At 41.2% G+C, this 27,946-nt stretch overlaps 2 protein-coding genes across 8 annotated transcripts in view; one reads left to right on the plus strand and one right to left on the minus strand.

The window, feature by feature from the left end:
- The first annotated feature begins 256 nt into the window (after positions 1–256).
- BIRC7 (baculoviral IAP repeat containing 7) lies at positions 257–23,476 on the plus strand. 5 transcript variants are annotated; one of them, XM_068912862.1, is made up of 10 exons: positions 705–1,929; positions 2,616–2,767; positions 7,828–7,906; positions 13,016–13,544; positions 15,733–15,832; positions 17,078–17,159; positions 17,255–17,300; positions 18,325–18,543; positions 19,513–19,584; positions 20,058–23,476. In XM_068912862.1, exons 2-10 carry the CDS (start codon positions 2,730–2,732, stop codon positions 20,258–20,260), a joined length of 1,368 nt encoding a protein of 455 aa, XP_068768963.1. In that variant the 5' UTR covers positions 705–1,929; positions 2,616–2,729; the 3' UTR covers positions 20,261–23,476. The 5 variants fall into 5 exon arrangements, with proteins under 5 accessions (XP_068768966.1, XP_068768965.1, XP_068768963.1 ...); XM_068912865.1 differs by lacking the exons at positions 705–1,929; positions 2,616–2,767; positions 7,828–7,906 and adding an exon at positions 257–694 and having other exon boundaries at positions 20,058–20,268; positions 20,964–23,476; XM_068912864.1 differs by lacking the exons at positions 705–1,929; positions 2,616–2,767 and adding an exon at positions 320–694.
- NKAIN4 (sodium/potassium transporting ATPase interacting 4) overlaps positions 22,839–27,946 on the minus strand; it is a 57,399-nt gene continuing 52,291 nt past the window's right edge. For 2 of the 3 annotated variants that reach the window (XM_068912883.1, XM_068912884.1), the window contains one exon: positions 22,839–24,584. In XM_068912883.1, coding sequence (XP_068768984.1) covers positions 24,575–24,584 — 10 coding nt within the window. In that variant the 3' untranslated portion in view covers positions 22,839–24,574. Of the gene's footprint in view, positions 24,585–25,032; positions 25,121–27,946 lie in introns of all 3 variants that reach the window. The other variant, XR_011135374.1, reaches the window with a different exon arrangement.

Consider the following 27,946-nt stretch of genomic DNA (forward strand, 5'->3'; position numbering starts at 1 on the left):
TGCCGGCCCCGTCTCCTCACATAACCCCGGCCCGCGCCCCGCCGCGCCGCGCCGCACCGCCCGGGCCTGCCGCCGCCGTCGGGCCGCAGCGAGCGACGGAGCCGGAGCCGGAGCCTCCACCTCCAATGGCGGCGGGCGCCGGGCTGCGGTGACGTCAGCGCCGAGCGCGCGCGCGGCACGCCGGGAAAGCGCGGCGAGGCGCAGGCGGGGGGAGGGGCAGGTGGGCCGGCGGGGCGGGGCGTCACCGGCCGCGCAGGCGCAGTCGCAGGAGGGCGGGAGGCGCCATCGCCTCTCGGCCCTTCCCCCTGCCGGCTTGAGGGAGGTTCCGCTTCGCCCCACGCGGCCGGAGCGTCCTCCGCGCCCTCGCAGCCGTCTCCGGGCTGGACCGGACCGGGCTCTCCCCGCTCAGAGACGCCCACGGTGCAGCCCGCTCGGCGGCGAGGGGGGCCGCGCAGCAGCTGTCGGCCTGCCTCGGGCCGCCGGGCTGGGCTCGGGGTCCGCCCGGGCTCGGCTGCTGAGGAAATGGCGGTGCAGGCCAGGCCAGGCCCGGCTGGGCCCGGGCCCGAGCCCGAGGAGAAGCCGCCATCGCGGCCGCCCAAACGCGCGGCCCTTGCGCAGGGGCGGGCGGAGCCGCGGGCAGAGAGTACCCAACCACCTGCTCGCTGCAGCTGCTCTCTCCGTGTTTTTTTACCAGGTTAATTCACTCTTGTTTTCCTTCCAGCTGGGCTGGGTGAAGTTGAGGCCCCGCGACCAGAGCTTGCGTTGACTTCAGTGGGGCCAAGGGTTCAGCCGGTGGTTTTCAGGGAGGCTGGTCGTTCCCCTGCGTGCCCTGCCGAGGGGACGTGGGAACGTGAAGCTTTATTGAATAAGCACACAGAATAAGCACATGGTCAGCACTAGCTTATACCGAGTTAGGCATCAGTAGCTGGATAGTACTTTTTAGGGAGGCTTTGGCATTTCCATAATGAGAAATCAGATTTGATGAAAGGAATGCCCTTTTTATTTCTAATATTTATGTTCCAGCTGTTTCTCTGCTTCTTCCTACACACACACACACACACACACACACGCATATATAAAAATATATATTTTCAAATGGGTAGGATATCTAATGACCACAACAGTTGATGGTTCTTGTTAGCTTTTTGGTAGTGCTTAATGTCCCTGGGTCAAGGGACTGTTTATAGACCTTGCACAGAACAGAAAGACAGCCCCTGCCCTTCCCAAGGTCTTGTAGTCTCTTGGATGGCTGGTTATAATATGGAAAAATATGTATGATAATCTTTTTCATATCTGTTTCAGTTCAAATGACTAAATCATAATGTTTCATGGTGAAACAGGAATCAGCGTTGTGCTGCTTTCTTATTGTTTATGTTGTCGTAATACTCAGAGGTCTTACTGTCCGTGTAAATATAGCAAATGGTAGCTCACTCAGTGCCCAAATAGAGTATGGTGGACTGGGAACCTCTTAGGCCAGAACAAAAGAAAACACCTCTCTTGTGAACGATAATGGTACTAGGGGAGAAATGGCAACTATTGGCAATTGGTAGAATATAATTTTCTCTGACGTCTTTGGGAACCGGTGCGGTAACAGAACTTATAGCAAAGAATTTTCAGTGATTAATAATATGTCACCGAAATTATGTTTTAACATACTACATAGCTGTCTGACGACTCTTTAAGGAATGGAAATAACTGTCGATAAATTAGCTAGAAACCTGATTTTTTTTTTTTTCTTATCAAAATACCTGCAGAGATTTAGTTTGGTCACTCTCTTTTTTCCTTTGGACGTGCCTTTTGTTTGCAGGTTTCTTGACACAAACGCGCACAATTTATGGTTACCTGATGTGAGCAGTATAAGAGCGCATGAGGAAATGAATCAAGATCAGGCTGCCAACATATGCATAATATGTTGTGTCATTGCTTGAGGTAACAACTTATTTGATAGTTTGGGGTGCTGAATGAAGCATATCCAAGTTATGCCCCAATTCTGTTACAGTCAGGAAGCCTTTCCTATGGTTTTTCTCATGCTAAGCAACAGGATACATCGTATGAAATTGAGCTATTGTCTTGTCACTTGGGTTATGCCCAAAGTGGGCCTAATACTAACTTGTATGATGTTGATATCTGTTGATATCTTATTACTGAGTTATGCAAGTAGCTAGAACTCTGCTCAAGTTAGGAAAGACTCTGACGTAACGGGTAGCAGTTCCGGAGTTTCTAAGGTCTTACTTGTAACATCTCTGTGTTCGGTTTTGAGAGGTGAAAGTATAAAATTCTAGTCATCTTGAAAGATACAAAACAATTCAATCATCCTTTCTTTAGTTACATTAGAAAGAGAGTCATCCCTGTCTTCAGAAGGTCAAGAACTGTTGAGGTTTGCATTTGTCATTCTGATAGAATATCATGATTTATAGCAACAGACTGGGCCACTGCCCTGGAATGTTTAGTCCAATTTCTTTTTGTCGTTTTCCTGGTCAGTCGCCACGAGGTAAGGAAGAAAGGTTATAGCATCAAACCTCAGCACCTGGAGATACTTTGAGGTTGTGCGTTAGCTTAGTTTGCAAGTGATAATTGGTTTGTTTCATTTTAATTCTGTTTGCCATATGGTATAGCTATGGACAGAGTTGGCGAGTCTGTGCTCTTGAGAGTCCCTGGATGAGATGGAAAGGCTATCCTGAGGAACAGAACTTCAGAAAGCAGTGTGAGAAGAAAGCAAGCAGCATGAGATGAGAGTGGGCCATCTATCTGAAAGGAAGAGGGAAAGGTTTGTCCAGGGTACTTGGGTGATGAGCGCTGTTTTGAAGTCCATGTGATTGTATATGTTCAGTAGTCTTGATATAGAAACTATGTGACTATGAATCATCCTAGCCATGACTGTGGTGTAGGCAGAACGTTAGAACTATATTTTCTTCAGAATCCTAAGGTATGGGGGACTATAGCTATTAGACTGTACCTGTTATGTTAGACTCAAATATAGAGTATATTAAGGTGTGTTTGTGTGTATATATATTGTGTACCCCCCCACACACACACACTCTATCCCTAACTCCATATTTGTAGGAACATTTTTTTCTTTGGCATTAGGAAATTGTGAGTTATTTCTTCTTCCTGGTAACTTTAAGAGTGCTTCCACCCATCCATAAAGAAATCACGATCTTTTAGAAACAAAACCAGTAGGAAAAAGGGTCTATGTTAAACCATACAGATGCAAGCAATATTCAGAATGATATCAACTAAACAGAATCATTTCATCTAAACCCAGCCTACTCTTGGAGAGTTACATTGTAACCTTTAGTATAACAGGTTTTTGTTTAGTTTTGGCTTTGTTGAGTGAAAGATGGACCTATGTTTTAGTAAGGATACCTTTTCCCTGCTTGGTTAATGCTCTGAAATCTCGGAAGAGTTAATGTGTAAATTACAGAAGATCATTTTTGTTATTTAGATTTTACAGGGATTTGCTGCAGCCCTTTCTGCTTCGAGCATGAGGGGTAAACATTACCATACTGGAATCTTCTCTGTTGCCCCTTGTCCCCTTACGGAATGTAACCGAAGCATAGATTCAGCTTTAATTTCCATCATTTTAAGGTGAAAAATAAAGGCAGGCACACACAAAAATAGTATATTCTTTTCTGTTTTCATGTTGCTGGCATGGTCTTCTGTGAAAACATGAGAAGAGGAATCGTATCCAAAGTGTGGCCTGTGAACAGATGATATCACCGTCACACACCTGCTGTTATTTACAAGGCAACCTCATTGTAAAGCTGTGGCAAGAAGCTCAGCGGAACGAGGGCTGGCCACATGGCTCTCCCAAGTGTTCCTCTTGATCTTCTTCATTGGCAACTCTTTGTTGCTGTTATCATCTAGTTTCCATTAAATTGTAAGGATAATCTGGTTTTGCTCACTTATTAGAATTGGGTCACGCATCTTTCACTTCAGCATCTTTCACTTCTGCAGCATCCTTCAGGTGGATCTGTCATGCTCCTCATTTGTCATTCTTGCTATCAGTTACTGGTAGACAAAATCAACCTATTTGAGTGAATTTACATGAAGAGAAGAAACAGATGATTGCTAGTGTAAATAGCTCAGGAATATACCTTTTGCCTATTATCCAAATAATATTCAGGCAGCTAGGCACATCTCTGTGCAATATAAACATGTTCCAAGCTATGGCAGAATTTAATTGGAAAATTAGATGTTCTGTGTTCCTTGACGGCTGATTTTCCACCGATTAAAAAGTGGGATGAGCTCCATTAGATTCATAACAATGCCTGACAAATCCTTCTTTAAAGGTAATTAATGGCGGAATGGTGGAACATATATTAGTCACAAGCTGATAGCAATATTTCCTGAAGAGCTTCATTATGGTTTTTTTTTTTTTTCCCTGAACAATCTGGAGTAGCAATGCCACACAGTTTAGATGAAGCTACCTCATCTTTGGTTCCCTGTATCTCCTGCCAGGCTTTGAGTAGGTAGAGGGAATACAGTACAACTGTAAGACACTTCCACATTGGAGCTGAAGTGCAGCAGGAAATGGTTGGAGAGGTGAGAGGGAGAGGCAGGAGTAAAGAAGGTATGACTGATCTTTGGGAAAGTCAGCCAGATTCTACTCTGAAAGGGAGGCAGAAAGGGAATATTTTTCATACTTCAATGTTAACTGTGAGAATTGCTCGTAGCTGTTCATTTCTCTCCTTAAACTAAACTGTATTCTTAATCTCCTAACTTTTTTGACTGTGGAAGTTTCTACAACTCTCACACTTTGCTGCCACTCAGCAGAGCAATAATTCATTAAATTTGGGGCAGTACTGAAATTTTTCAGGGATTCTTCTTTTTTAGGCATTCAGAATTTTGGGGGGAACAAAAATAAAGTATACAATGAGTTGGTTTTGTTTGTGTGCTTTTTTTTTTTCTCCTTTTTTCCTAATGTTTGTATTCACTGGCAAAAAGAAGACACGGTAGAAAAAGAAATAAAGAGAAAAATATCTTTGAAAGTGAAGCTGCCAAATTTTTGAGCTTCAGAAGCCATGTAGAGAAATAAAATGCTTTCTACAAAAATTCTGGTTGTTACCTTTTGAAAACCTAGTAAACACAGTTTTTAAATCCACTATACCTTACAAAGAATTTTTTTTTAGTAGGCTGAACCCCAAACTCAGAAAGTTGTGAAACTGAGAATAAAACGTAGTAATGACACGTGAGAAACGCTTTGCTTTTCCTTATTCCAAGGAACTAGCATGCTAGTTTGCTTTTCTTTCAAAACACAGTAGGATTTTAAGGCCAATTCTTCTATTGGCTGTTTGAATATCTGCTGTACTTTGCAGATTTTTCTTTTGATCTCTACTGTGCTCTGCTCCTGTGAGCTAGTATATTAGTAGTATTTGATTCTAAGCGCTCTCATGGTGTTGCAAGTTACATTTTTAGCTATTCCCCACTGTTAAAATACATAATGTTTTGAGGCAATCAGATTCTATGGTAGTAGAGGCCATAGGAAAGAGTTAAGGGAGGAGGTTGGAAGGGTGTAATCCTTAGGAAATCACTTAAATCATAAGTTTATTTACTCACCTGTGTATTAGTTCTGGTAGTATATATTCGTGGTATGTGTATTCACTTTATAGCATCGTTTTTCAGGCTTCCAAGCATTAGCTTGTTAATCTTTGGAGGGACAAATCTTTTATTATTAGTTAGTAATGTCTTAAATTTGTTTCGTTAAATTTTGTTAAATTTTTTTGTAACTGTGTTGAATTTGGTTTTCATTATCATGTAAAAAATTCAGGAAAGGAATTTAAAATAATCATCAGGTGGAAAGTGCAGCAAGGGAAACCTTGGCAAGCAGAGAAGAGAGCACTTTAGATGTATACTAGTACTTGTTATGGTTTAAAAAAAAAAAAAAGCCTTGAGCTGAATGAACATTTAAGCTTTGCCCTAGGGGAATGACTTTGTGTTTCTCTCTGGTGCGACCAGTCACTTTTTGATGTGCTTTGTCATTACTCACTGGGTTAGATCATGCTTCCTGTCCACAGTGGAGTTATTTTATGAATGCCTTGGAGTTTTGTGTCAACAGGCAGCAATGTTCTTTGGTCCCTCAGTGCTGCATTGGAAGGCTCAAATTGGAGCTGAACAGACAGGCACCATAGAAGATTTTATCGATGCAGGAAATACAGTGCCAGCAGCTCTTAGGGGAGCAGCAGAGCGTGAGTGTTTTGCTGCAGGATGATACCAGCTGGCCATTCAGTGTGAAGGGAGCTCAAGGACAACAGACAAGGAAGAGGCATCCAGAAGAAGAAAAGCAAGGCCATAAATGGAGTCACAGAAGCAGTTGCCTACTTCTGTGGCAACAAATTGGATGATGCTACCTCTTCTGCCTCAGCCTGGCAAGCAGTTACACAACCAAGTCTGAACCAAATCCTGTTTTCTTCTCAAAAATGGATCCGTGTTGTCTTGTAGAAGTTTAGGGTGGTTCTGAGCAAACAGAAACAGGAATTTTGCTATAAAATTCCTCAGTATCGAGCCCCCTTACACATCAGTTGCAGTGGCAAGCTATGGCACTTGTATTCCTGTTCCCAGCCTCTTTGCTTCATGGATAATACCAACTGACGCGATTTTTTTTTTTCTATTACAAAAGCCTCTTTCCTCACGAAGTTTCTTATTTGGTCTTAATTTATCAACGAGTGCACAATAGTGTTCCTTAAGCTAAACCAAACAGCAGCTTTGTCAGAATACAGCTGCATAGGGCCTCAAGATTAGAGATGCTGAACTCCGTTGGAGTTTTTCCAGAGGTTCCAGTCACTTCAGCTCTTTTGAGCTATTCATCATGCTGTCTGGCCCTTGTATTTATTGAATACTTTCCTTTCAAATCAGGGCAATATTAACATTTTAACTATTTTCAATTAATTATGTTTGTATTCCTTTCTTCTTAGACTTTCAAGTCACTGGCTAGCACTGGTTTCCAGTTGGCCCTGGAACGAGCTCAGCAATGCATTTATTGCTGATCTATCCTGGACACCTGTACTCTTGATGCTTACTGATTCTTTTTTTTTCTTTAGCTTATTACTCTCTTTGGTTTAACAAGTGTTCACAAGTTCAGTAGGACATTTTGTTCTCTAAAAAGGAAATGAAAGAAATTGCTAAAAAAGAATAGAAATAAATTTTAACATGAATACATAATTATAATACAAGACATTATTAGTTGCATACAACACGTTACCTAATACATTAAATGCTGTCAAACATTGTTAGCCTGCTAAAATAAACCCCATCATTTCTTCTTGAGCGTGCTGGCTTATTTTTAGTTTCTGTCTGCAACAGACTTGATGTTACTTCATGTTCTCCTGCTACAGTTGTCTCACTGATTCTTCTGAACTCTCCTTTGTTTATGAAGTGATTCCCCCCAAAATCTTACATGAGGGTCTCCTCACAGAAAATAGCAAACCGGTCTTGAAGTTTGCATGAAGTTAAAAGGATGGTATGTAATAGTGCCAGAATCAGCCAAATGTCACAAATTGGAGGTCAAATGTCAACAGAATAAATACGAACGGGACTGTATACCTTTGTTGGCATGTTAGAGTACTCTAACTCCTGTTCTGTCTGAGCAGTTTCAGTAGTGTTAGTATTATCTGTTTCATAACAATAATGTAATCTTAGTGAGATTTTACTGCAGTGTGGGATTAGACTAGCAGGTTTGCTCTGGGGAAACAGTAGTAGTTAAAATAGGTTAAGGAGATTCTCCTTTAGCCAGTTTTCTCGGGAAAGACTTCTCCGCTTTAGGGCCTTAACCTAGAAGCAACTTTTTGGCTCCTCTGAGGTTTTATACAGCTTTTTGCTCTTTAACAGGCTTGGTGGATGGGGAAGTGAGGATTTAGAAAAGAGGAAGGCTTGTTCTTGGCACTACCCAAGATACCTCATAAACTTGGTAAGTTACTTAGTTACCCTGTGTTCAACATCACTGTCTTTAAAATGGGGGTAAAGGCTGTATTTTGAGAGGTTTCCTTCAGGTACTCTCAAAAGCAGATTTGCCCATGGCGTAATGTGATGGTGGAACCAGAGCACCAGGCATCCTGGAGGCTCTCCTCTGCAACAAGCAGTGTTATACAGGTTTGGCAATTCAATACACCTTTAACACAAACAACACTCTGTCAGTGCTGCCCTGTGCTGCGGACAGATTGTTTGTGTGTTGCATGAAAGCATCCCAGAAGCTGCTTGCTGACTGCCTATGAGGCCGAGGTATGAACGTGAGATCGGCAGATCAAGGAGTATGCTGTGTTCCCAACTGCTCCTGAGATCACATTTTAAAAGCAAGGTGGTTGCTTGTAAAATGCTTCATATGACCGTAGCTATCCTTCTTATCTATTAACAGGTTCTTTCCTATAACCCATCAACAGAGTTCCCAAACTGCCTCTGTAAAAGAGATTTTGTTAACTGTCTGTTATATATTTTTAGGATATGTTCTTCAAAATCCATATAGACTTACAAAGAACAGGATATGTGGAGTAGCAGATCATGTGGAATTGCATATAAATTCATTATGAAAAAGTAAAAAAGAACCAAATTCACATGTTAAAAATTCTGTAAACTTTGCAAATAAGCACTGCCCCCTACTGCTCATAAGTTTTTCATTAAAACATATTTAGTTAAAAATAAATAAAAAAGAGAAAGTATAAACACCAGTCTTTTTAATTAAAATGTTTGTATAGGTTTACCTGTAACAAAAAGGCTTACAGCTCTTTTTTTCTTAAAAGACACAAAGATCGGTTTGTTTTTTACAAGTGTGAAACACCTGTATTAACTTGGATAGTTTATGTTTTGTCAAGCACATAGTGTAGAATAAGTAGTTACATTTATCTTCTCAAACAGAAAAGCAGTGGAAAAAGACACATTTACGAATAATTGTACCTTTCAAAACTCACCTTAAAATCATTCATTCTCAATTAAGACCACAGGACAACAAAGAAAGACTTCAAATTTCAGAGATGCAGTGGAAGCAAAAGCGCTGCTGTCTTTTGCTGAGGTAAAGCTCATGTAAGCCATTAAAGCGGTAATGAGTAAATTCTTGTTGCTGTTGTCTGTTAACTTTAAAGTACATTTTCCTGAAAATTAAGTGCAAAACATATGCATGAGAGCAAGATGAAAAATATATAGTTATAGATTATTATACAGTCACAGAATCACCGAAAGGGCTAAGAGAACTGTCAGTATCTTTATAGGGAACTGTTACGGTCTCATCTGACGCATGCTCCAGCATAGTTAATACGGTTGTACCTTATGGCTGAGCGGTCTCCTTTTAGAATAGGATTATGTTCATCTCTGTTATTTTATCAGTAGAAAATAAAGAGAAAATCACGGTCACACGAAACATTAACAGTTCAGAGAAAAAATAGTTCTACTAAGAACCATTTTACTTCCAGTAGCCATCAGTGTTCCCAAGGCTCTCGTGCTTATCCAGCATGGAATAGGTCCGCGTCGTCTGCTGTGGTTCTGAAAGACAGAAGCAACTCCCACAAAGTATCTGAATGCATCAGTGATATTTGGATTTGAGTCAGTTGACAATAAAGTTCCTTTGTTTCACTGTGGCTTTGGAAAGCAGTCTTAAAGTGGGTGTATATTTGCTATAGAGGTAATTCCTATCCGCTTGAGCGCTCCGTTATGTTGCCAGCGTCCAAAGGGATCTTAATGTACATCAGAATAAGGCTTTAATTAATCCTTAGGACATGCTTCTGAAGTAGAAAATTTAATAGTCCTTATTTTAGGGACAGGGAAATGGAGGCACAGAGCCTTTGATAGTCTAAGTCTTTCAAGCTTCTAAACAGCTTAATGCATATCAGAAGATTGCTTTAGTATCTGCAAAATCAGGAGCATGCTGATGCTCCTGATACTTGGAATGTGTGAAAGGGCCATCCCAGGGTGGAGTCTTTGAGCAGTACTGCAGTGCCACGTTCACTGCTGCTGTTACCATTTGTCTCTGTTTCATCTACTCTCCATAGGTCTCTGAAAGTGTTTAAATACGTTTTGTTTCTTCATAAGAACAAACATACTAGGTTTAAGTTATGGCTACTAACTCAAAATAAGTCTCGTAAAAAGGACTAAAAATGATTTTCCTAGGAGATCTCAGAACACAGACCGGAAAGGCTGAGTATGCTTATGAGATGCTGTAGCAAAGAGAAGGAGGAACTTCAAACCTCTTTGTTCAGCCACTAGATGTAGTAGCAAAGCTACTATAACAAAATAGGAAGATTGCAAGTAATATATGGTAGGAATCAAGATGTCATGACTGGAAAATACGTGTGATATTAATGATGTGACAAGGCTTTAATGTTTTTTAGCTGCTCAAAAAATTACTTCCTGGAGCAAGTTTGAGGACTTACATTAACTCTTTCCATTGTGATACCTGCTTAGGCAGATGAAATTTGGACCATTGAGCTGTTAGAGGATTTCAACACAAAGCCAACCAATCAGGGAAAATTAAGTATTAAAAATGGCTTCCCTGCCAGGTGGAATCACTTATGTATTGTAAGGATTTTTAATCCTCTGAGAAAGGCTTCTGTATTGCCTAGAGAAGAAGAAAGTAGCTCACAGCTTGTGGGAGCCTTAGCTGTTGAAAGGTGTGGTGGTTTTTTTTTTTTTTTTAATAAGTGTATACTGGTAAGTTTTTTTTTTTTTAAAAGCTTCTGTCTTGTAAGAAATTGTTGATATTAGTTGCAATATCCCTTTGAAAGTGTGTTACTCAATGGGTATGAGTAGTGAATTGTGGGAGAGTATTGGCTTTTAGTTGTGTTGTAGCTTTTTAAAATACTAATTTGTTTTGGGGAATTTTGTTACCAAGATTACTGGATTTCCTGCAGAATGTATATAAATGTCTCTAGCACAGGTAAACCATAGTGGGCTTCTTTTATGTCACACCTCTTACTTAAAAGCCTTGGTTCAGCTGTTGAGTTTTGGGTAAGATGACTCATTTTCCTTCCTCTTCTCTGGCTGTGAAGTTTGTTCTACTCTGTACTCCCTAAGAAGAAACACCCCATGATAACTGTTCCTTGTCTCCTAGGTGGAAAGCAATACTTTTTGTAGTTTGATGGTTATAATAGCTTTAGCTTTGACAGAGCCCAAGATCAGAGCAAAACTGATGTTATAAAACTTCCTCAGTTGAGCAAGTCTCTCTGTCATCTGAGTTCTGAGAGCAAAATCAGCTGCGCAGGCTTGAAGCCCTGCATGCTTTTAAGTTTGCTTAGTCTGCAAATTCTGCTGCATTTCAGTGAGTAACAGGGTGGGGTTTTTTTGTTCCTATTCTTTCTGTGTAGATTTCTCTTTATACCAGAAGCATAGTTCTTGAGTAACTGCTTCAGTATAAGTAAAAACACAGTTCCTAAAATGAACATTTGGAGCCTTTTGTCCTTACAACTCTGGTTGCTGTGATTGTGGTTATAGAAGAAAATTCTACTTGCTAACACATTTTTTCTTTCTTGCTTCCTTTTACTGTGAGAGGCATTTGGCTGAGCAAGCTATATTTTGCTTTTAAAATATCAGTAAACATGGAATGCCTGTGAAGGATGGATTTATCAGCCTTGCCTACAGGTTTTGCAACTAAAACATCCTGCCGCTTTCTCCGTGAAGCGTGCTGCAGTGCTTTATCTAGGGGGAATAGTCCTTCAGAGATGCTGGTAGCCAAGTTCCTCTCAACAGTTGCATGCGACTGTGTCTACCACAGGCTAAATGTTGTACAGTTCTCATCTGCTTGCTTATTTATTTATTTTTACTATATCAATTCAAAAAAGAAAGAATGTAGTGAAATAGTTACCACCTTAACTATCTTATTTGTATACCAGCTTTATAATGCTGGGTCTTGGGGGGGATATATAAATGTCTATCTCCATTTATTTTTCCTCATTTAATATATGCCTATGTGATGTATTGAATCTGCCTGCTCATAACGCTTGGCTCTGATAACCAGTATAGTCTGCCTTTCCCTGGGATGAAGCCACCTATTGAGTTAGGTGGTGAAGGGATTGTCAGAGCACTTATTTAGAAAGTGAGTTTGACTGTACCTGATGCTTGTTCATGTGTGTAGTGACGTGACTTCAGTGGAATTCCTTAGGTATTAGTTAAATTGGTCTTGATTCTCAGTTGTGTGATTGTATGACCTTTGAAAGTCTATTTGTTGGTCGTATAGAAAGCATTGGAAGGAGCAGCTGACTTGCAATTCAGCTTAGTGGTATAGGGGAAGATGCTACTATCTTAGGTAAGTAGGATGAGGGCTTAGATGGTCAGGGATTCTGTAACGCCTTAGTTTTATTCCTCTCACACAGAGCTAGCACAGGCAGAAAATGTCTTATCTGTCTGTTTAATTTAAGAAAACATCCCTCTAGAAACTGAGTATAACTATTTCTAGACTGTTTCCTGCAGAAGATCTCCTATTACAGAGCTATTCCTGTATATGCAGTATTTAATTAGCATAATAAAGTGATGGATTTTCCATCACTATTCTGGATAGTGTTTGGCTATAAGCTAGATGTTATGAGACAATGTTTGCTTTAGTTTGGCTGTTCTCTACTTTATTATGACTTCTCAAATGTGCTGTTTAGAAAGGGCAAAAAAAGTTCAGAGCCCCTTTAACGTTAGTTTAAAGGCTTGAGCAAATGACTGAGCGTTTGTCATACAGTTTGAAGGCTGAATCGGTTTAGCCAGAGAGGCAGCAGGTTTGCCCTCCCCCCTGCCATCTGTTCCTGCAAGCACCTCTCCTGTAAATTGATTGGGGGGGCGGGGGGGCAGAAAGTGCTAGTCTTTTCCCTCTGGACCCCAGTGAGGATTCAGCAAAAGTTCAGGGGAAAGCAGCAAAGCATTGAAACACTCGGTCTCTGATTGAACCGCAGTTCGGGAACAAGCGTGGCTTTGTCGAGACCATGAGCTTTCCAGAACGTGCATCGGGATGAGCTGTGGGAGGGTAAAACGCATGAGGCGGGCTGGCAGCCTGATGCTGCCTGACATCAGGAATCCAGCTGACTGCTCTGGATCCTCTGATTCTCTCTTTCAGAACAGGGCCATGGGGGACGCGGTCCCACCGCAGGAGACTCTGCTCAGGACAGCTCGTTGCCAGCTGTTCAAATTCATCATGAGGAATGAAGCAAGAAGACTGAGAACTTTTTGGCAATGGCCAGATAGCTCACCTGTGTCTGCCCACGATTTGGCCAAGGCTGGTTTTTTCTTTGTGGGTCCTGGAGATGAAGTGCAGTGCTTCTGCTGTGGTGGCATCCTGAAGGATTGGGCACCTGGTGATTGCCCTGTAGTAGAGCACCTGAAGTTCTTCCCTTCCTGTAAATTCATTTGTGGTGAGGATATTGGGAGCCAACAGGTGTTTCCTCTTGAGGAAATATTTGACTGTGTGGATGGGCAGCTCCTCAGTCTCTTGCAGAGGATAGACAGTGAGGAGATAGCCCTTCCCAATCAACCGGAATATCCAGAGATGGGAACAGAGGAGATGAGACTATCTACTTTTCAGAGCTGGCCACAATATACGGAGGTGCATCCTGAGCAACTGGCTAGAGCAGGATTCTTTTACACAGGTGGGTACACTGGGGAAAATCTCCCTCTGTCTGTGTAACACTGTAAAACTGTGTGTGTGTGTGTGTATATCCCTGTTTGGGAATCCCTAGCCAAATCTTCTTTTAGTGCACCAAGCACTGGGAAGAAGTGTTAGCCCTTAGGCAGAACTCGGAGAGGATTTGACTCAGCTTGATGCAAATCTTGCTCAGCTAGGCCATTCTGAATGACAAACAGTGAAATCCATGCGGGGTCTGGCAACTGAGTGATTTAGTATCTGGATAAACTTGCTATAGTGCAGTATGAATGTCTTGTTGATATTGCAGGTGGACCCAACGTACAGAGAAAGGTGTGCTTACTTGAGGGTTTCAACAGAGTAAATGTGGTCTCTTGTAAAGCAGCTTTATTTTCTATCTTGCTGTCATCATAGTATCTTCATCCGTGATAAGGGCATATAATTACTTGTGATGCAATGGCATCTTCAAATGGCTTCTTCAGCTATTACTTGGAGTGTTTTTTTTAAAAATGCATGCCTGGCTTTTGGTGTTGCTTCCTTAGATGCTGCTTGTGGCTTTATATTGAGCATTTTCAAGCTTTCGGGTGTGGAAGCTTTTCTGGCTCTCTTCTGGTGGTATGAATTAGTACAGCATGTTAGAACGGCTTGTAACCTCTAGACGTGAAAAGAAGCCTAGTGAATTTAGGATGCTTGTCATCTGGGATGTTACTTTGAAAGCTGCTAAATTTTAAACTCATCTTCAAGTTAATTTTTGAAGATGTCACTATGTCTTAATGCTACTGCTTGTCTGAATAGTTGCAAGCACTTGGAGTGTGGTTAGAAACCAGTTCCTTTCTTCAGCCTGTGCGGTTGCACTTACTGTGTTGGGCAGAATTTAGTTCCATGCTTAACTCCTGTTTGGGCACTGAGAGGTCTGTTAGTAGGTCTTCCTTGTCATTCCCAGCAGGAACAGAAAAAGCGACACGTTCTTAATGGATGTTTTACTGGCAGAAGAGTGTACAGTTTGATACAAAAAAACTTGACTACTAGCACTTTTAGAAGGACTTGCTTGATATGTGACGGTTTATATAAGCTTTGTGTCATGCACTGCAGCCTTCTCTTCTCAAAAACTCACATAAAGCTGAGGTAAACCTGTAGATACTCGGCCTTCATTCTGGCTTCTTGTTGCTGTAAGGATTCTAGACTTGTGTTACGGAACTAAAAGATATTGCATATTCTCTCAGAATGGTATTTCTTGTTTAGTTGAATTTCAGTTGCTTCCCCTTGAAGACTTTGCTAGTTAGGTAGTAGATTTGAGTAAATACTGTTTACTGGACTGAGCAGTCAGAGCAAGTATTTACAGTATATTCATTCCTAACTCTGATTAACTATTGGTGGAGAGAGGTTTCTTCTGTATTTTGGAGCCAATACTCTAGTGCTATTTCTCTGTGGAATACAAATGGGACTTCTTCCATGTGAGGAAGGAATTTATTGGGTTTTATATTTACACATAAATAAACTGAGACATGGAATAAAGTGACGGGCAGGGTCCATAAAACTAAAGTCTTCTCAGGAGCAAACCTATCCTGAATGCCTTGCGTTCTTGTCACTGAAGTAAAATTGAATTGCCCTCTTCTCCTTTTGAGCAGTAGGTGTCGAGCACAGTTCTTGCCTGTGCTTGGGTGTGGTGTGTGTGGGTTTTTTTGTTGTTGTTTTTTTTTTTTTTCCCCCCCTCCTCTGCTTGGGAAGATAAGCACAATAGCAGGCTGGATAGCTTGGGACCATGTTATGACAAATTCTTTATACCTATGAAACAGAAGCAGCATAGGTTGTCTGACTGCACCAGGAACTGATTACCCTGAGGAGTAGCTTGTGGTGCAAGAAACAAACTGTTTGTACTACTTCTCTACTCTAAATACAGGTAAGAGGGGATTGGATAGGAATGTGCATATGTGAAAGCTATGATGCTGACATGCATGCCACTTGTGACCCAGTTCTGGAATAATCTCAACTAGCTGCAGCTACAGCTCAGAGTTCAGCCCTCTCATCTGATTCCCTGCCCCTGAATAACTTTGGTAAATTGTCATGTGCTCGTCTATTCTGTCTGTGGCCTATGTTTTGTACTGAATCTCTTCCCCAGCTTCTGATCCTGGGCCAGTATAGCATATAGTGTCTCAGATGTCAAATTGTTTCTTGATGCCTGTTTCCTTTTTCAGGACGAGGCGATATGGTGAGGTGTTTTTACTGTGATGGAAGTGTGAGGAACTGGGAGTTTGGAGATGACCCTTGGAGAGAACATGCAAAATGGTATCCAAGGTAACTTGGTCCTGGCTGACAAATGTCCCTTGTAGCAAGGCCAAAAGATAGTTCACGTGTTCCACACTGTGTGGATCCTTGCTTCACGAGATGGGAGCTCCACCAGTTGAGAGACAAGTGAATCACAAGTGTACTAGTAATAGTAGGTGTTACCTGCAGGCTCTGTTATTAGCGTAGTTCCAGCTAAGTAGAAAAATTTAGAACTAGGTGACCAGCTAGTCAGATATGTTCAGTCTTGTTTAACTTCATAAACTGCTATAGTCTGTAACCTTCTGACGTGCTCTGAAATCTCAAGAGAAAGGCTCTAAGTACCTGAGGTCAGAGTTGCACATGAAGAAAAAATCTTTAAATCCTAGCAGTGGGTAAAGATGAAGAACTTGTTTATAGGTCTGTCTTTAGTTTGTGTAGTCTTCCAAAAGCATCCACCTCCCACTCTCCTCTAACAAGTGGGAGAATCAATAGTCGGCTCAAAAGGCCTCCTGGCAAACCTAATCATCATCTCCTTCTTGCACCCCTTCCCACCCCCTCCGCACCCTGGAAAAAGTGATTTATATGTGTTTGCAGTCTCTCTAACATATGGTATCTATTACAATAAGTCACTGACTTCAGTCCGTTTCAGTTCCTTAGGCCGCATTTTTTTTCATCGCGAGGTTGATTTGTTAACCATCGCAGTCTTCTGTGTTAATGATGAAACCTGCTTGGTGATGGTTATCTAAACTGTAACTAGCTTTTAAAAAGATCTATATGAACAGAAGTAACAAAGTCTACACGCTTAGACGCGCTCTTTAGAAGTAAGAGCAAACCTTCAGGCTGAGATGGAATGGTACAGTTCAGACCTGAGCTTTTTTGACTTGATCTAGAGTTCGCTATCTACAGTGTCAATTCTTATCACTGTCTTTGACATCAAAGGACAACCTGGGTTCCTACTCTTCTCAGGTACAAAAAGAAAGATACTGTGAACTGGTTTATTATCGTGTTTTCTGTGCGCTGTTCCATAGGATGTTGCAACTGACCTAATCTCAGAGGCCAAACATGAACCCTGAATTAAGGGAGACCATGAGCTTCTTGAAATTGTCCTTCCTTATACAAGGATGGACAGGAAGACCATAATCCTTCTTCCTTACCCCAAATACAGCAGTTTGCCTGTACCTTAAGAGCGCCCATTCCTCCTAAACTTCAAACCACTACTACTGCTTTCACTTGAAGAGATCCTGTACTAACATTTTTAAATCTTTCTGCTCATAGATGTGAATTTTTGTTGCAATCAAGGGGAAGAGAATTTGTTAGCGGTGTTCAGGAGTCCTTTTTCAGCACTCTGGTATCTCCAGTGAGTCATTTTTTTTTTATATAGCGGGTGGGAGTTTGGAAGATGGAGTTTTGAACACGTGCTTCTCTTATGTGACTATCTTGTGACATTTTCAGAGAGACTCTTGGCACCAGGCTCACCAAGATTCTTCTGCTTCCCAAGGTTGGTGCTGTGTAATTTCATGGTGTTTTGCTTTCTGTTGAAAGTGTTGTAGTTTTTTCTTAGGCCCCCCCCCCCCACCTCAGCTTCTGTGCACTATGTAGACTTGGTGTTTGTGAGATATTTTGATGTTCTAGAAGCTGTTTTGCATTATTTTTAGGAAGTCTATTCTAGCACAAGAAGCAAAAGTGCTTGCTCTTGTGAGATCTTTTTGCATCTATATATATCCAGACTACCTAAATGTCTTTAGTCTTAAACACACAGAAGTTTTTTGTCTTTTTAATCTAAACTTCCTTTGATTTGTCCACGTTTACGGTGGTTTTGTTTGAAGAGTCTTTGTCGGACTACAGCATTTGAAACATATTTGGTATAAGACCTGGGAATAGCTAGAGGGTCCAGCTGTTCATGAAAGTGTTGATCCTGGGGATCTATTCCCATTCATTGGCTGCTCCTGGAAACTGCAGTAGGTAAAATCTGGTTTCTGAAATTGTGGGAAGCTGATCTGCCTCGTTGACTTAGAGTTGCAGCACCTTCGTTCACCTCTCATATATAGCCAGTTTAAGAAAACCTTAAACCTTTGAATGGATTGCCAGCTGAATTTCCCACTTCTGTCTTTACTTATGAGTGGGTGAGCTAGATGAAGAAGTGAGAAAGGCTTCAGCTGGGATGTTCCTCTTGATCTCCCTGAAAGCAGTTTTGAGCCTTCTTTTTCTGGGATGTGAAAACAAAGATTCTGGACTGGTGACAAGCCTGGAAGACTTGGTCCACTGACACTGCAGAATGAAACATGGGAAACTTAAAATCTTCTGCCTTCTATGAAATTGTTTGCAGTTTCTGATCACAATTCACAAAAAAGTCACAACAAACTGTAAATATGGATATTGATATATATTTTTATATATAGATTTTTGAATATACTACATGGCTGTTACTGCTACTTTATGTATAACAGTTTCAGGGAGTGGCATATTTTGTTGCCCAAAAGCTTTTCCTCTTTTTGGTGAAGTATCTGCTCACTGCTTTACAGATCCGGTGAGGAATTGGGAATTGCAGTCTCTTTCTGCTCTGGATCAGTTTTTCATAGTGCAGAATGTCCTGCAGATGGGCTTTGACCCCACCTTGGTGGCTAACCTGGTAGAGAATAAATACGTGCTGACTGGGACTTACTACTTGTCTGAGTCTGAACTGATTTCTGATCTGCTTCAGACAGACTGGGAAGGGAGCAGCAGTGCAGAAGAAAGCAGAGGTATGCCTGACTTGCCCACCTATGTTCTTGGTGGTTGTTTAACCTCTTATTCTCTTAATCTTGAGCACTGTTGTGAACTTGTCTTGCAGGTCTGCATTCTCTCTTCCTAGCCTGGAATTCAGAGTAGTAATGTACCCAATCCTGCCCCTCTTTAAGAGGCTGAAGAGTGAGGTTCTGCTTTCATGACGCCTGAAAAGGCCTTGATTACTGGAGTTCTAGTAACTGTATCTGTCTCCAGTAGGGTGTGGTATAGATATTCTTCCTCAGTATTTTCTGCTGCCCTTAAAGTAGGAGGCAGCTGCCTATTTGGAGGCTTGCCCATAAATTCAAGTCTCTTGGTGCAGACGGGTAGACATAGGCAGTTGTCTGAGGGAGGGCTTCTAGGGTGAACGCATACTTCAAGCCTGTTTAAAGTCAAGCCAAGGGCTTGGTCAGAAATAGTTGTTTTTTCATTTATTCGGATAACGTACGTTCTCAATGACACAGACTCAACGGATCTCAGCTTACCTGCATCTATTTGCTGAGTGAATTTATTTGAAGGAACAGTTCCACATAGGTGTGTGGTTTCTTTTTTTTTTGATAGCAAGCTTGCTCTATGTCAAGGCAAAAAATATAATGGTTCCCATCAAACTGAGGGAATGATTAAATTTTAGCACTGGAGCAGGAATGATCAGCTGATGGTTCCCACTGTCCAGTAGATTTTTAAACCAGATTTTCTGAGGAGAGAATGCAATGTGGACATGTATGTTAACCTCCTTACCAGGATGTTCAGTTGCCTGAGAAGTCACCTGGGAGCATCAGCTTGGCCAGGCTGTATGTAGGGTTGACACTCTGTAAAGAGGTGTTTGACCTGAGGATAGTGAAGCACAGAATATTGCTTTTTTTTTTTTTTTTTTTTTAAGCACAGCACTGTCTGAAGAGGGAGAAAAGGGGTAGCAATTAATGCAGTCTTTCTTCCTGTTTATACAGACCCTGTTCAGAGAGAGACTGAAACATCGTGTTCAGGAGAAGAAAGGCAACTTGCGCAGCAAAAGGAATCAGGTGCACTGGAGTGACAGCAGTGAAGAAATTAGGCCATAACTAGGATGGCTCCTATAGCAGCACTATTAGCACTCATTATGTTCGTTTGTTAATCCTGAAAAGGAATGTGTTCTAGTTTGCATGGTGCCTGAACAGAGACCTTATTCAGGAATTAGGGGTCCACTGCAAAACAGACCGATACCAAAAACTTGGCTTACTGGGGATGAGTTACATTATGTAGTATAAAGATGTTGATCCTTTCCCCCAGCCAGTCCAGCACATGTAGATAAATGTAGAAGCCAGAGTCTAGACTAGCTGTATCTTTTCAGCTTGAAAAGAAATTGCCCGTTTATAGTACTTTTGCCATTTTCCCAGCCAGTCTCTGAACAAAGTGATGAGCAAGTTGCAGGAATATATGACTTTTGGAGATCATAGAATTGGCACTCTCTAATAATTGCAATGCTAACACTTTTTTCTTTTTTTTTTTTTTTAAGACAAGTCTCCACTGAGCACAGAAGAGCAACTCAGACGCCTGCAAGCGGAGAGGATGTGCAAAGTGTGCATGGACAGAGATGTATCTGTTGTCTTTGTTCCTTGTGGTCACTTGGTAGCATGTGCAGAATGTGCCCCCAACTTGAGTCTGTGTCCTATCTGCAGAGCGGTCATTCGGGGAAGTGTGAGGACTTTCATGTCCTGAAGCATGAGGTACTTAAGGGGAAAGATAGGTCTATAAAACCCACTCCTAACACAGCAGATGAACAAAATAAGTAAATAACTCAACTGATGCTGAAGCAAACATATTTGCAGGGTAGCTTGGCCTAAATGAAGGCATTCACCAGATTTGAATGTGTTCCTATGCACAGCGCCTACAATAAGAGTTGCTGATATGCTGTACTCTACTGACCTTGCTGGAAGACTGCTCCTGGAAAACGCTGTTAAGTTTCTTTTACCCACCAAAAGGGACAGACTTCTGTTGAAAGAGATTCTCCTCCTCCAAAGTCTTGCATATTCAAACGAATCTTAGTTCTGTGTTGAAATCGAGGGCTGTTTTTAGTGGCCTGTCTCTGATTCTTTTTCTTCTATTTAGTAGTTGCTTAGAGATGATGGAAAATAATTTTGTCCTTCTTGGGTTGATATCTTCCCTCAATAAGTCTAAAAATCAGACTGTTTTTATAACAGACACATTCCTCAGACTAAAATACCTAGCAGCATGTATTGTGGGGAAACAGGGAGAGTCTAGTGGGTTTTTCCTTTGCTCTGAGCCCTGCTTTGAGGGGGAAGAGGATTGAACAAATGAAACCATAAATGGGGAGTTGTCTTGTTGAACTGTCAACAACTGAGGAATGTTTCAGTAATATCCACATCCACATAATTAAGTGAAAACCCTTATCTGTTTGTAGATTCTTCAATCTCTATTGTCAGCTGATGACCTTCCTCACTAGACAGAAGGTGACAGACTCTTTGATCTGGGTTACTGGATGATCTCCTGGAAGCTTCTTTGTAAAGCCTCTTCCCTGGCTGTTACAGGCTACCCTTCTGCTAGAAGATAGCTATGGAAACTTACCTTTTTTAGGACTTCTATTTGCTGGCTAAACTGATGATTTTTAGTTCACATATGGTATTTTATCGTGTAGCCCCCCCCCCCCCCCCCCAAAAAAAAAAAAAAGAAGGAAGTTTTGTCAGTAATATAGCCTGTTAATAGGTTTACAGGCTGTAGGGGAAAGGGAATGTATGTTTTTAAAGTGTTCTTTTTTTTTATGGAATAAAAGGTTTTTCTTTTGTTTATCTTACAGAGGTCTAAGTATCTGATTCTAGTAAAATGCCCTGATTTTGGGGGGGTGGAGGGGCAGGAGGAAAATTGTAAAATAGACGAGATGTCAGGCAGTAGATAATTGAACTTCCATCCTTAAGTACTAGGTAGGCACGGGTGAAGGAGGCAACTGTTTTTAGCATCCATTAGTGGTTTCCCTTGGAGTCAACAAGGAAGTGAGGTGCGTATGCGCGCGCTCCAAACTCTTCAACTGCAAAAGAGGGAAAATGTCCCTTTGCAAACTGTTTTTCAGTAGCAGCAAGTCCCAAGTGATGCCTGTACCCAATAGAGGGCACTCTTAACCTGGCAATAAGGGAACCACTTGAGCAAAACCTTCAACTGCTCTTTTTTCATACAGCATGAGAGATGCGAAGCATTGGGAGTTGGTACCTTAACAAAACATGGTATTGCGCAGACCTACAATACTTGTAGAGCAGGTATGGCACAAGTAGCCAGGAAGAAAGGATGTTAGAGCTTGCAAGGTGGATGGCACTGCATTGAAAACCAGAGGAGGTAATTAAGTGTGGAATATGATTTTTAGTAGTTTGTCTGTTTTTTTTTGTCTCGTCTCATACTGGCCTTTGATTTAAGGCATTCCCTGATACTTAAGGCATTCACTGATACTAAATATTGCAGGCTTACCTGAACCTTTATTTTACTTCTAGTAAAAAATACTTATCTGTATACTTCATAGGACAGAAAGAAGGGGGGATGGTGGTCTGAAACTACTAGATCATGACATGTGTATTTACTTAATTGATTATTACTGGTATATGTCAAAGCCAAGAAGTATGATGTTAAGTCCATAGTTCTAGAAATACTGGTACCTACCCTCTTTAGCATACTGAGCAGATGTTTTGATTCAGTTTTCTTTGTAAAAGTGGCATCAAGGCTTGGTCAGTTTAAGAGGTATTGTGTGAAAAACCTGCAGACCTGAAAATAATCTGAAGAATTCTTTTTGACTTCATACCTACAATAATTCCTTCCTGAAATGACTAGTAAAATATTTTAGCTGTTCAAAACTAAAACTATGCTTTGTCCACCATCTGTGCTGAGTTTTTGTTGCCCTCAAACAAGGCCAATAAAGAATGATGGTATCTTACTGGCAACATATCTCTCTTCAACAGTCTTCTTCCTGAGAGGAAAAGAGTTCTCATTAAAAAAATACTGACTTTACACTTTTGTTTTAATTGGGAAAGAGAAGTTTAATTTCAAAATCCCCAAATAGATTTTTTTTTGGGGGGGGGGAGGGAAACAGTCTGCCTAGAACATGTTTGTTCTGCTGTTCCTTTTTCTGCCCCTCCGGGAAACATCAGGTGGGCATCTATGAAGGAATGTAATACACAAAAGAACTGAACCGAAAAAGAGGTGAAGGAAGTGCCAAGGGACCATATACCCACACTGCTATGTGTGTTGTCAAATGGGATAGTAGCTGTGTCCTGCTGTGTGTGTGTGTGTTTCTCCCCCCCCCCCCCCCCCCCCCCATGGCACAGTATTGGCCAATAGGGGAGGCAGCATGTTTTGTCAGGCAGATCTGCTTCAAGGAAGGCTGAGCTTTGAGCTTTTTCTTCATTGTATGATGAAACAGGTGACAAAGCAGCTGCCATGTCAGCTATCCTTTTAGGTATGTACTCAGAAGCTGTGGCTCCTACTGGTGAGAGAAGGAAAACTGACCTCTGAAGAAATCACATCCCTGAAATAGTTTCACTTATATCGGCGTCTTCAGGTTTCAGATGGTTGTGGGTACCTTGAAGGAAAATTGTGCAGAAACTGTGTGTGTTTTCTTACTGCTCATACTTTTAATATTGCAGAACAGTATTCTGCCTCCTGGGCCCTTTGGAAGGGGAAAGAGAAAGGTGCGTTATTCTCTTTTGATTTTTAGCGTTTAATGTGTTTATTCCTTTAATTCTTCCTCGTGTTTCCCTTCCCCAGCATGGCTTCAGGCTTGACTCTTCTGAAAGAGCATTATTCAGAAATTCCAAGTGATCTTAAACTGATTAGGCAAGACAATAAAGAATTACAACTGCACTTTAGAATATACCAACCAAAGAATAACAGGGATGGCTGTAAAAGTGTTCTTTCTCCACTTGACGCTTACATGCTGGGAGATGTAGCTAACAAAACTGATACTATATGGGTTTTTTCCAGTTAATTACTGCAGCTCATTAATGCAACTGAATTACACTTATACTGCTCATTTCCTACTCCCCTCTAAATTACCCATTGTGCAAACAAACCAAAAAAAAAAATTCCAGAATGATGTTGTCAGGCTTGTGTGTGATATAAGTGTGGCTGCCCGATGAGGAAAGCGGGCACAAAAAGTCTGTGAGCCATGAAGAACTAGGCATTTTCCAGTGTCCTGCAGCAGGTATGGCTACAGCAGTGTTAACTTAATGTAGCTGGGCAAACCTCGAGTAAGCTGCTGCTGCTCTGAGATTGGCTTAGCATGTTGAAATAGGGCTAAGCTCCATGCTGAGTAAAGATTTGGTACTTGTACTAGGTTTTAGCAGTTCAGTGTTGTAGTAGTTAGGTCACATATCATTGAAATCTAGGACAAATTCTGACTGCTGAGGAGTCCATTGCTTATAAGGAACAGAGAATGAGGAGGGGAGTCCTGGATGAGAGAGAAATAAAAAAGGGAAGAGCTCTCATCTATAACTTAAAAGGGGGGGGGGGCATATATAAACAACTGAAATGTAAATAGCCCCCACATAGTTCTATACAGGCAGGAGGGAGATGAAATTTTTTTTAGGAGATTTAGGCTCCTTTCAGAACAAGGGGAAAGGAGAGGGGAAAAAGCTAACTATAGAACTTCTGAAGTGTCCCAAGGTGGTATGCAGCACTTCCTTCTTTATGGATCCGTGGTAGAAGGAAGCAGCTCCTACTTGAACTGTGTCCCTTGAGAGAGGCTTCCAGTGGACTTGTTCTGCCTCAGCCTTCAGGCCCATGCCACTTGTTGGCTAGAGTGACCAGACTATGGTAGGAATGGCTCATCAGGGCACTTGTAGATTTAAAGACAAACCGCAAGGCTGTTCTTCAATGTACATTCATTGCATTTGAAAAGAAAACAAGAAACAAAAAATGGAATGGAGTTCACCATTCTGCATTTTCTCTGCCACAGATCCAGGCCACAAGGATTGTTTCCTGCAGCACCTTTGATGGTGGAGTGAAAGGCTTATCCATCCTCTGGCTCCTTTTTATTTACGCAGGCCTGTAGAAAGAAGGTGGAGGTAGGGAATCAACCTGGAGCAAGTAGAAAATTGTTTACTTAAAATAACAGAAATGATGTGGACATAATGAGGACAATTTATTTTTCCTTTTAGTACAACTGACTGCAGATGAAGAATAGGATTGAAGGATCAGATGTAATGTGGTTAAGTAGTCTTCAAGTCTGGAAAGAATATTATGCATATAACAGACCTGAATATACTGCAGTTAGACTAAAAAAAGGTATGAACCAAAGTGTTAGATCCATATGTCCCCAGCCTTTGGTGCTTATAAAATTATAAAATTTGGCGAGGAATTTCAGAAGCTGGGGATCATCTCTGGAACAAAAATAACCTCTCGAAATTGCAGTGATGTGCTTTTTGGTGTAGATGCAGTATAAGCAGATCTACTTTTCAGTAAACATGAATGAATGTTTTCAGCTGAAACATCACCTCTTAAGCATGCAGCTTCAGGTTGATGAAAAGAGTTTGCAAATTCATGTTGATGTTCAGCAAATTGTTTGTTTGGAAAAAAGTCTACCTAGAAAGAAAAGCAGAAGCATTTTGTTTTGATTCCCCCCCCCCCCCAAAAAAAAAAAAAAACAGAATGAGATTTTTTTCCCATTTAAGTAACAATTTCCTTTGCAAAGTATTCTGGTCAGTAAACAAATTAAAAAAAAAATCAATCCAAAATAAATCTTGTTTCTCCCTGTTACCCAGTGTTTCAGTTTGAATTTTGAACTGAAGATTGTTATTTGCATACTTGTACCTATCAGTTGCCAGTTGATCTACTGAAGAACCTGTGTTCAACCAATAAGTGGATGACTATTTTATGGGTTTTAGTCCTTTAATACTGCATGCTCACGGCTGCTTCATGCCTGTGGCTAGCGGACAGACTGTGCTACAAAAGAATTGATTAGGGAGCATTAAAGAGAGCAATTGCTGATTGGAACCTTAGATCATTCAATCAACCAATGCTTCCTGTTGCTAATATGTCAGTCCTAAAGTCTCCGGCTGATAAAAGTCACAGCCTGTGCGTTACCCTGTGACCTCTTCCAAATGGTAGAGCTGAGGAAACCAAAGTCAGTGAAATCTGGCTACGCAACTAAGATCAAATTAAAGCTCTCAACTTATTAATATGATAATGGTATCCCATGTGCTAGATTGCAGTAAGTGCTAAGGATAGAAACCTCACAACTGTGGAATTCACTGCTTGGTTTGATAAATAAAATGTTCAAAGGCAGGGGGACCTATTGCCTATCTCTTTGCCCTTTAAATAAACATAGGCGGCTACTTGTCACTCAGTAGGTTTTTGCTTTAGCACTAAATCAAGGAGAAAATCATGAATCAAGACTATTCTGGGTTAGAACTAAGACTACACAGTACTTTTTTGGAACAAATGTGGAGGATGATGTTCTCAGTCAAAATGCTGAATGGATTTAGCAGGTCAGAAATGATGACAAGTTATCTTGATGATCTGGGCCTCCTAGTGTCTTGGCAGGTATTTCAATATATTGGAGATAACGGCTTTAGTCAGAAACTTCCAAGTAGTGTTGGTTAACCCTTAGCGGGTTATTGCTGCAAGAGTGCCTCCTTGTTTTAAATGAGAGGTCTATTACCACAAGCAGGAAGAAGAGCAAGCCTGAAATGCTGTCCTTTCCTGTGAAGCCCAAGAGGAGACAGTGTTGCAAGCAGGCATGGCCTGAGGTTGAGCTTTAGCCGATGAAGGGTAAGAGTTCAGGTTTTCCTTCCTGAAAACTCATTGGGAATGTTCTGTCTCTTGGTCTCAGGAGAACATGACTTCTGTTTTCAATAACTGATGTATTATCCTTTGGTTAAGTACTTTGACCCAGAAACACACACTAAAGACTTTAACATACTTCCTATCAAGATTCCCAATATATTATTGATAAAGCTAACAGTCCAGTGTCTTGATTGGGAAGTAGCAATGAGATTAAGGGCAACTCTTTTACACAGTAAAGTTTTAAACCCTTTTTCCGTGCTCAGTTGAGCCTGTTAAATTTGTAACTTGAAACAAATTGTCACGACCAAAAACCCCTAGAGTCAATGAAATGTAGAACAGAAGCAATTGTGGAACCTGAAGTAGAAATAATTGTATTTATAGAACACTACTGTTGCTGTGTGAGCGTTAGAGGTGCTAACCGAGATGAAACATACTTAAATCATGCCTTTGTAAGCAACAACGCAAAAATGTCAGTTAGAGTCTTTTTTTTTTTTTTTTAAAGAAATATATAACTATTGATCATTTGCAAGCTTTTTCACTAACTTGCAACCAAAATCAAGGCTTTCAATAGATTATCCAGGATAAAACTAAGAAATGACTGGATTGTTGTCTGGAAGTACCTATCTCCGTAACTGCTTTGGGGGGGGAAGTGTTTTTTCAACCTAATAGACAAAGGCATTAAGAACACCTTTCTATTCAGTGGCTGGAAGCTGATCGCCAGAAATGGGGTGCACATTTTGAATAGTGAATTTACCAGCTGATAACCACTGAAGTGGGTTAGCAAGGAAGACAGGAGAAGCCATTTGAAATCTTTGAACTGTGACAGAATATTTAAAAGCAAGCTAGCTCAGATGCTGTGGCCTTGATACAGAGGTTATTGGTTGGGGGGGGGGGTGGGTTTCAGACTTACGCTAGGCAAGTCAGTCTAGATCAACATCATTGTTCTGTTGGGCCTAAAGATCAATGAAGGTTCAGTGTTCAGAGAGCTGAAGAAGAGAGACAAGGGGAATATGCATGCCAGGACAAGGGAAGGGGCACATTGGGATGAGAGGAAGGAAGGTGATCTCATCAGAGAAGGGTAGATAAAACTAATAATAATTATATATATATATATATAATCCCAATAGACAGTCAGTGAATGAAAGTGATCCTGTTAGAGGGAGGGAGGGTTGCAGCAACAGGGCAAGGCTGTTATCAGGAGAGCAGCTGACCATTGACTTGGGGGGATGCTGTCCTAAAATGAAAAATGAAGGTTTGGTGTTGCTGTCTGCCCTGACTCAGTAGTTTCAGAATGAATTTGATTTCATTTTAGATTTCCTCCAACAAAAGGTAGAAAAGACAGAAAATGCATGTTCCTGACCCCTTGCTGCTCTTAAAATTTAAATTTGAAAGAAGTCGGATGTTGTTATTGTTTTGCATCTTCTTGAACAGGATTTAAAAAAAAAAAAAAAGGAAAGGCCTTCAGTCATCATGGAACCGTTTTCACAGCAGGACAACAAGGGCATCCGGCACTCAGTAGACCAGATGCAAAACTCTGCAGCGTCATTAGGTGACAATCATTCTACTCAGTCATCAACTGCTTGCTCCTGCTCATGCATGTAGAAGAGATGCCAGAACTAGGCT

This window comes from Struthio camelus, chromosome 18, assembly GCF_040807025.1.
Source record: "Struthio camelus isolate bStrCam1 chromosome 18, bStrCam1.hap1, whole genome shotgun sequence".
In the NCBI taxonomy this organism is placed as follows: Eukaryota; Metazoa; Chordata; class Aves; order Struthioniformes; family Struthionidae; genus Struthio; species Struthio camelus.